Raw genomic sequence first — 9,737 nt, forward strand, 5'->3', positions numbered from 1 at the left:
TATTATAAATTTCATTTTTTTGCATATCAATATGCTAAAAAATACATTCATAAAATGTTAGTCAAAGTTATTATCGTTTGACTCTAAATGAAAAAATTATGACAATTAAAAATAGACGGAGGTAGTAAAATAGTAAACTAATATGGAAAGAGGTAAATGAAGTAATAAAAAAATACAACTTCCTAGGTATATTGATACGCGTCCCTTCATCATTGTCTATAGATGGTAAGACTCATGTTTGTACTCATTTCAATATTTATTTTTTTCAAAATTAAAATATGGCCATGGGCCAATTTTATTGAATAAGTTAAAAAATGAAATATAACTTTGGACAAACCATCAAATGAGTCTGGATAAAAAGGAAGCCATTAAAATCATATTAAAAAGAAAAAAAAGAAAACTTTTTCTCTCAAGAAGGAGACCAAACATATGCAGTGATAGAAGCTAAATTTTGAGAAGGGAGGTGCTCTTCTTCTTTCGATTGTCTCCGGCCAGAGCTAGTGTCGATCTTCTCTAAGCTCCTGCCTGCTTTACCATCACTGTGAGTGTTCTTTCTTTCGTTTCTTTAATACTTTTTCGATTCTCCTTTCTACTTTGATACTCTTTATCATAACTATGATAACTTTTTTACCGTTTCAACATTTGAACATGCAAATGATAACATAGCATAATAAAGACTTTCTTCAAGCAGGTTATGATTAATTGATCTGGCATATAAGATTGACGAAATGGTCTGATAGACCCTTATACTTGTATCTGTTTGTATTCTGGACTCTTCTACTTATCCATTTGTCATTTGAACCCCTGAACCCATCCAAACACAACATTTAAAACACACTTTTTAATGTGGTATGGTGCGTGTTGCACAAACTCGTACACGTTGACCAAAAAGAAAAAAAATTCAATCCACATATGAATATTATATTCCACTTAGCCTATCACACATATGAAGTAAGAATTGTCGTCATTGTATTCCAAAGGCAATTCCAAACCATCGCGACTTTTCCCCTTCTCCTCTCCGTGATTTCTCTATGATTTTGCTAAGTTGAAGCACAGTTGAAGCTTAGTTGAAGCTCAGTTCCACTGTGATTTTCATTGTAAGTTCTTGCCTTTTGCGTTAATTCTAATTTTTTTTCATTTTGTTCGTGCGTATCTATTTGACTTTAGGGTCGTTGTCATTCGATTTTCTGAAATATTTTGGAGATTTTACTTTGGTTTGTGTCTATTGTTAGTGTATTATGCTTTCGTAGTGGATGTATGACTTCGAGTGACTTCAATGGCATATTTCGTGAATTCGACTAGATTCTAGGGTTTATTCGTAATTCTCAATTTCGACTAAAATTAATAATTTTTTCTCGTCAATTGTCTTGGGTATTGATAGTGTTAGCGGTCCATTGTTACATATCATAGGTGTATAAAATTCTTGACACCTTGTCTCCTTAAAAAAAAAAGGTCTTTTTGTTATTTTAACTTACAGGCTTGGTAAGTTAATGGCTTTAACGATAGTTGTTTTTCTTTTGACTTTACAGGCATGGTAAGTTAATGGCTTTAACTATAGTGACACTTCAATTTCACTATGGGGGTTGTTTTGTAACTGGTCCTACTGTAAGGTATGCCAATGGAATCACTAGTCTTGAAAAGATTAATATAGATGTAGATGAGTTGCATATTATGTTGTTTCATAAAATAACACTAAAATTGAGTGTTGAAAATGTTGAGCATTTGGATGTAGAGTCAACAAGAAGGGTGGTTATTACATGGTAAATACTGATTTTGACGTTTTAAACTTTCTTAATGGTTTGAAGGGTGCTGATTTTGTTTATGTATATGTTGTATATCCCATTAGTATATCTTTAGTTGTTGAGGAGATACTTATATTGCCTAGCACTAATGTTGATGTGTCCTCCTCTCTACAAAAAGATAATGCTGATGTGTCCTCCTCCCCACACAAAAATAGGGCTAATCTGTCATCCTCCCCACAAATAAATAGGGTTGATCTGTCATCCTCCCCACAAATAGATAGGGCTGATGTGTCTTCATCTCAACCATTTGATGAAAATTAAAATAAGCATTTAAACCAAAATCAATCCCCTATAGTTGAAGAGAAGTCCCCTAGAGTTGAAGAACATTCTGATTCTGATTCACTCTATGATGTTGATGAAAATATTGATGATTTGAGTAATTTGGATGAGGAGTTACTTCAAGCTAGGCAGTCTAACATTCAAGAACAAGTTAAAGATAAGGCTGATAGAGTAAATCCAGATGAGATACCATCTGGTCCTGTATGTATAGATGCTGGTTTTGAAGACATTTATAAGAAGAAGAGGGGGAGATTTGAAGGCAATTTGGGTGGTGATGACCCTTATTTTGATAGCTCAGATCCTAATAGTGACATTAGTGAAGATGAAGGGGATCATGTTGAGAATGATGAAGTGGTAGATCCAGTACCTAGGAAGGAAACTACAAAGATCTACTTTGATCCAACTGCTAAAAAGGTTTTATTTCAATTGTATATGGTTTTTTTTAATCATATTGAGTTCAGGGAGACACTGCAAACTTACTCTATTCAGAAGAGTGTGAATATTAAGTTGAAACCTAATGAGAAGGAAAGGATAAGGGCAAAGTGTAAGAAAAATTATTGTCCTAGCATATTCTTGGAAGTATTGATGGTAACACTGAAAACTTCACTTTTAAAACATATTTTCCTGTCCACAAGTGTTTTAAAAGAATAAGAAACAAACTGTGTACCCCCATTTGGATTAGTAAACATTACAAGGAGAGGATTATGAGTGAGCCTACCATCAAACTACATCAGATTTTGATACAAAAGCAATATGATTTGTATGTTAGTAAGACAAGTTGTAGAAAGGCAAAACTGAGAGTTATGAATGAACATTTGGGAGATTTCAGAGAGGAGTTTGCCAGGTTGTATGATCATGCTGAGGAATTAAAGATCACAAATTCTGGAACTATTGTATCTATTAGGACATCCAAGAACACAATTTCAGGAAAAGAGGTGTTTATGAGCATCTATATTTGCCTTGGTTCCTTAAAAATGGATGGAAAGAAGGGTGTAGAAGGATTATTGGTTTAGATGGTGCATTTCTCAAAAGTGTATGTAAAGGTGAGCTGTTATCTTGCATTTCCGAAGATGGAAATAATCATATGTACCCTATATCATGGGCAGTAGTTGATAAAGAAACCAATGACACATGGTCTTGATTTCTCAAGTGCATCAAACATGATTTGGAGCTTACAGAAGGTGAATGACTAACAGTGATGTCTGATATGCAGAAGGTATTACTATATTATTTGTTAAATTTATTCTTTAATTTCTCGAGTAATTGATATTTAACATTGTTGTATGTCAAATGTTCTTTGTTTGATAGGATCTTGATCTTGCACTTATTGAATTATTGCCAAATGCTGAAATTAGATGTTGTGCTAGGCATATATATGAGCAAACTTGAAGAAAGACTGGAGGGGTGAAGAAAGGAAAAGAAAATTATGGCAGGTTGACAGGGCATCATTTGAGGTCCTTTTACAGGTAAAACTTGATGACATGAGTTAGTTAGGACAAGGCATTGTAGAAGATTTGTTAAAGTATAACAAAGAAGCATGGTGTAGGGCATTTTTTTTTAAAGAACATAGCAAGTGTGATGTGGTTGAGAACAACATCTGTGAGACTTTCAACAGTTCAATTTTAGGTGCTAGGTTCAAGTCAATAATCACTATGCTAGAAGAAATAAGAGTCAAAGTTATGGAAAGAATGAATCAAATGAGAGAATTTTCAGAAAAATGGATTACTGATGTATCACCAATGGCTATGGATATTCTTAGAAAAAATGTTGAAATTACAGATAATTGTGAGGTAAAGTTTAATGATGATCTTGGCTTTGGGATTCATGATCCACCATATAGTGATGAGCCTATTAAGAAGAAGTTTGGAAAGGCAACAAGGAAGGGAAGAAAAATGAAATGTTTCGAGTGTAAGACTTTTGGGCATAACAAGAAAGGATGTCCAACTCTGGTAAGTTGTGCTTTAATCTCTCTGTTACCGCATTTTACTCTTTCAACGCTATTTTTGACTTTAATATATGTTTGTAGAAAAATGCTGGAACTTCAAATATTGGAACAAGTGTTGCAACTGCTAGAACAAATGTTGTAACTGTTGGAACAAGTGCTGCAATTGCTGGAACAAATGCTGCAACTTCAGATTTTACAAATGCTGCAATTGGAAGCCAATCAAGTGTAAATGCAGGTCCAAGTGCTGCAACTGCCTCAACACTTGCTGGAAGGCCTACAAATGTTTCATCAAGTGGTGTGAGGCATGCAACTACCTCAACAATTTGTGGAAGGCCTACAAATGCTTCATCAAGTGGTGTGAGGGCGGCTGCTGCCTCAACATTTGGTGTGAGGCCTACAACAACTCCTTTAAGAACTCAACTTCTAGTGTAGCTGGCCAAAAAAGAAAGACTAGCACAGCTTTGAGAGGTGGTGCAACTCTTGTATATAAGAGACCAAGATAAAAAAGAAAAGCAAAGACAACTAGTTATGGTATCTTATTTGGATCAGGTGGCAGTGTAACTAAGAGGGTATGTATTTTATTATTTAAACACATTTAATTACATTAATTGATATTAGTTCATCTTTAAGTGAAATTTTTTGTTGTTTTCTTAGTCTGGAAATATTGATAGGGTGTTACATAGTGCTACATTGTCAAGTTCAACTCCTACGAATATTGATCTTGGTTACAAACCCAATGGACTAAGGTGGAAGGGAAGAGTTGCAGTTACTCAAAGGCAGCTACGAGATGAGCAACCTACACCTCTCATGCACCATCTGTATGTTTTTTAAATTAGTCCTATGAACTTCTATGTAAAACTGGTGTATTTAGTGTTTGTGTTTTTGAATAGCATAAGTTTATTAATGAGAAAAGTATAAAATCTATTCATAGTTATTTAAGTTTGTTGTTATATGTATTTATGTCAATTATAACAGTAGATCGGATAAGTAGAAGCTCAAGTAAAAAAAGAAGAGGAAAAAGTAGAAGCCATATGATCGTAATTTCAATAAAATAGGTATTAATTTGTGAGTCTAATGGATATTTTGATGTTGAATTGGTAATGTGTCTACAATATTGCACATTGGACAGGTTACTAATAGCTATCCACAGTTTCTTTGTATATATTATCAACAAATTTTATCATTTCTTGTTCTCCATATCATACTTAGTAAGGATGACCTTCTTTATACTAAAGACACTTCTCACTTTAGTATTTTGAGAAATGACTAAATTTAAAAATTATTATTGCTTGTAAATATTTGAAGTCTTATAATCTATCTTTAATTTAAATATGGATCAAACTATCTGATAACTATGAAGTTGTATTTATTATCAAAGTTTAAAAGTATTAATATATAGATTTGCGTAGTTTATGATAATTTAGATATATACAACTGTTTTGAACAATGTTCATGCTACAATTTCTGTCTTAATTCATTCTAAGTGAAGAGGATTTCTTACTATATTTTTTATTTGATTTGTAATTACTGTTTTATAGATTGCTTAGTGTATTGTTGACAAACATCAGCAATTATATTGGGATACTTAAGGTTAGTACATAGTTACTTTTGCATATTTCAAAGTAATTTAGACTTTCTTTGTTGCTTCTTGTTTATTAAGTTGTTGCTGGTTAATGTTAACATAATAGGTTACAATATATAAGTATTGAAAACTACAACAAATAATCTTATGAGTATATTTGTCAGTCATAGTTTATAATTATAATAGTTCATCAGAAATCGAATACAACACAACGTTGAATGCCATTATGTAGAAATTAGAATTCAATATAAGCTGATACACTATAATGGCTTATTTATTTGTACTTAGTTAGAGATATGTTGTGGTGTTGTTATTTTTTAATGTATTTGTAATAGATAGTTGTTGGGTTGTTAAAAATTATTTAATAAAAGTTTACGCATTACGACGATCATAAACTGGTAAAGCAACATCAAAAAAATATAATACAATGATATAAATGATAATACTTTTTTTATTGAGATAAATTTGTAATTTTTATTATTTGACAGTGGTAGAAAATTTGCTTTTTGGAGAATGAGTACTGTTGTATTGTTTAACAATAGCAATGCTGACCACCATTTAAAACATAGTACAAAGTAGTAAGATTCAAATCTATACTTTAAAAAAAGTTCCTAGAACAAAGTACTCTAGGGAACATATATAGTTAGTTTATCAAAATATAATAATGTTAACACGTGGTTCCATTTCACATAATGAAAGGACCTGCTATTATCTTCAACGCACACTCATTTATTAAACTGTGAAATTATCCATCATATGAATAAGTGTATTATACCCCTCCATTTTACAAACCTCTTGACACCACCTCTTTCAATTCAAAAGATTAGTTGTACCACACTTCGAAAGGCTAATCTTGATTAGAGTCTAAAATTAAAATTAACACATAAAGTATCAGAATTTCGAGTGTTTTCGAATCTTATAAGTAATAAAGTAAATGTAGCTTGCATTAAGTTATAATACCTCAAATATTTTATCTCCATCATAGTTTTGCCCATATTCAAGGGAGGATTTCTGTTTGAAATTTTTTATGCATAATTAATAAGATGATATGTAATCCTTCTTTTAAGACACTTACATTCAGATTGTTGGTGTGTAAACACTTATATTCATATTGTTGGTGTGTAAACACTAACATTTCTGAAGATCAGGATGACAATATTCCTTTGAAAGAGTTCATCATTAGAGAACTTAACAACTTAATAGACATTATTATTTTTGTGAATGCTTGAATCCTTGATTGAAATCTTAAACAAAAACTTTTTTACCATTAAATCACCAAGCTCACTTGGATAAGAAATTTCAGCTTCTTCAAGTAATCCTTCTTTTAACTCTTTTGCAGTCTTTTCAAGCAGCTGGATAGTCTCTTTATTCAAAAACAATAACGAAATAAATGCAATGCCATTGTCACACCCTAAATCCGGATGTGATAGCACGTGTCCATTTCCCACCGGACACGTGCTATCACATCCGGATTTAGGGTGTGACAAAATGGTTATCAAAGCCCCAGGTTCATAGGTCTCACGTGTACAAGCCAAGTCTAAGTAGCGTTTCAAGGATCTGTACGGAGACGTCTGTACTTATCTTCGAGAGGTTATGGTGACTTTTAAGAAAGATCTTTATCACTTGATTCTCTATTGTGCGTCCTTGGTCTGATCTAATTCTTATCACTTCACTCTGTTCTCTCTCTCATTATAATGACTCGTGGTTGGTCTTTCGTGGGTGCGAGTTTAGGTGTCATCGCGTGATTTTAGTGTTAGATCTAGTTTTGATGCGGAGGTATAGGCTTGTGGAAAGGAAGTGTGATCAGACATGGAATTTTCTTCGAGACGAGTGAGTAAGGTTGTGGCCAAGGGATGTGTTTGAGTTATGGTATTGGAAGATGAACATTTATTAAGAGACTTCAGGAACGTCTTATTTCTCCGGTCATTTATTCAACAACGAGAATAGTGCTTGTGTGACTTATACGACGGAAGTGGCTAGACAATAAAGAATGGTGTAAGTAAGAGAATGACTATGTTGAGAGTGCTGCGACTTTGGAAACTACAGTTTGTGAAGTTCGTCATAAGGGAATGAATTGTGTAGTATATTATGATGATGAAGTTGCACCAACCAAAATCAAAAGTTCTACGGTGGTTTTATAGGGTGGGTGTATATCATTACAGGGTCATTGTACGACGGCTACGACGGTACTCGTGTTATCTTGGTTAGGGCTATGGGCTATGTTGCTTCTGCCATCGATCGGGCTTACGAAATTGTGCATATCATTTTCGGCCGGAGACTGAAGTGCTTTGGTAATGTTTTGCAACTATTTAATGAGTGTAAATGAATAGGTTGTTTGAGCACGACCTTCTCAATGGATTTGATGTCTTCTAGTGGTGGATTTAGCGGTTGTTCATGATGTGGTACTAGTGATATATGGAAGCGGAGAAATCTGAGTTGTCAGTTGTTTCACCTAATCAGGTCAGAAGGTTGATGTTGCATTCTCGATTGAGAAATCAAGTGGTTGCTACTATGAACGCTTGAGTTAAGCATTAATTATAAGGAAAGTTATAGTGGTGGATCGAGTGAATCGATCTTGTCTTGTTTCTAGGACAAGGTACGACGCTTGGGTGGTCATGATTATATTGGAAACTAATGACTTCATGATGAGTCCAAAGGAATGGGCAACAATAAGCCATGGATGAAGAAAGTTTTAATAAGTATACTCGTGTAAAGGCAATTAAGGATTTTAGCGAGAAAGTACGATTAAAAAGGAATCGGGTTGGTTTTATCAAGATGTGGGTTGGCAAGGTAAGAGATGATTGGTTGTGTCAACTTTTTAGCCATTGGAAGGACTTTTGCATGGTTTGAGTTGTAGCAATTAAATACTTGTGATTGTAGAAGAGTTCGATGAGTTTCATTTGAGAAGTTTGACTTAAGGTAAAAGGTAATATGCGGTGGATGTTTGGCCAAGAAACTATAATGATAAATGATTTACGGGAAGAATAAAAGTCTTGCGCGATGGATATAAGTTAAGAGATGTGAAGGAATAAGACATCACGTGTAGATCCTTAGTTTGAAGTTGAGGATTGTGTAAATTTCTGCTTTTATGTTAGATATGACAATGCAATGTGGATTGGTTCAACACAAATGTATGATGTGTTATCAGCTACCTTCTGAACACTTGGTATTGGTGTTGGTGGTAAACGTTGATGTATGAGGAATTCTGTAGTTTTTGAATTGGTTTGAATTGTTCAGCTTATGGTGGGTGGCTTACGAGTGTCCAACCGGAAGGACTTATAGCTCTACATGGTTATTGAGGATTTTGAACTGGGTTGATAACTCTATTTTATGGAATTATCCAGACTGTTGTAACGCGTTACATAGATCCTTGATGATAAATAGAGGTTGTGTGCTCATAGTATACAGAATTATTTGAGTGACCAAGAACTGCTTCAAGTTTCGGCATGAGATATATGATGGTTTGATTAATAGTTGAAGCTGGGTAAGTAAATGATCGCGTATAATCGATATTGGTCGTGATTCAATAGTCCCATCTCAATGAAAAGGTACTATGACATTTAGAACTTGGATTAGTAGCGATTGGGTGAGACCCATATCGATCGTGGAATGCTTCAATGGAAGGAGGAAGGACCATAATTCAAAATTTTGGAAGCAATGATGTGTTTCTAAGAATGACTGGATACTAGTGGCCGTCTGAGGGTAAAGTAACTGGCCGGTGTGACTATGATGTTCTGGTAGTATTGACATTGTTGGCTTTAATGGATTATTGTAAAGAGTATGAGAAAATGGATAAATTGAGTATGTCTATGAATGTTATGAGGCCGGACTGGCTGATTGTGAAGTCAGACGAATGGGAAGGTGTGTTATGGACATCGTGGAAGGGATATCTTAGGTTGTTCAATTTTGGTTTTGTATATTCTTATATGACCACCTACCTCATTTCAGACATGGTTTTGGATTATGATTCTCTGTCTATGTTCAGACGTGTTTTTACTTTTGTGGGTGGATTCCTAGTGGTGAATCGGATGGACCGATTCATGCTCTCTTGGCAGAATAGAATACTTGTGTAGGTAGGCCGATTCAGAGATAATGGGTTTGATGTGGTATTGGGGTGGTGGAAGGTTTT

The 9,737-nt window shown here is 34.1% G+C and overlaps 1 protein-coding gene across 2 annotated transcripts; it reads left to right on the plus strand.

Annotated features, from left to right (window-relative positions):
- Nucleotides 1-408: 408 nt before the first annotated feature.
- LOC107061794 (uncharacterized) lies at nucleotides 409-4,930 on the plus strand. Of its 2 annotated transcripts, XR_001474234.1 has the most exons (5): nucleotides 409-541; nucleotides 1,530-3,297; nucleotides 3,390-4,030; nucleotides 4,108-4,595; nucleotides 4,681-4,930. XR_001474234.1 is itself a non-coding variant. In XM_015311626.1 (4 exons), the coding sequence occupies exons 3-4, from the start codon at nucleotides 3,734-3,736 to the stop codon at nucleotides 4,456-4,458; spliced, it is 648 nt and encodes a 215-aa protein (XP_015167112.1). In that variant the 5' UTR covers nucleotides 409-541; nucleotides 1,530-3,297; nucleotides 3,390-3,733; the 3' UTR covers nucleotides 4,459-4,607. The 2 variants fall into 2 exon arrangements, 1 of the variants encoding a protein (XP_015167112.1); XM_015311626.1 differs by lacking the exon at nucleotides 4,681-4,930 and having other exon boundaries at nucleotides 4,108-4,607.
- Nucleotides 4,931-9,737: the final 4,807 nt, after the last annotated feature.

This window comes from Solanum tuberosum, unplaced genomic scaffold (assembly GCF_000226075.1).
Source record: "Solanum tuberosum cultivar DM 1-3 516 R44 unplaced genomic scaffold, SolTub_3.0 scf00170, whole genome shotgun sequence".
Classification (NCBI taxonomy): Eukaryota; Viridiplantae; Streptophyta; class Magnoliopsida; order Solanales; family Solanaceae; genus Solanum; species Solanum tuberosum.

What these genes read in the sequence shown, in the direction of transcription:
- LOC107061794 (XM_015311626.1), top strand. Translation starts at nt 3,734, where the DNA reads ATGCTAGAAGAAATAAGAGTCAAAGTTATGGAAAGAATGAATCAAATG. An exon ending in AGAAAGGATGTCCAACTCTG is followed by an intron (nt 4,031 to 4,107) that starts GTAAGTTGTGCT and finishes ATATGTTTGTAG; the next exon opens with AAAAATGCTGGAACTTCAAA.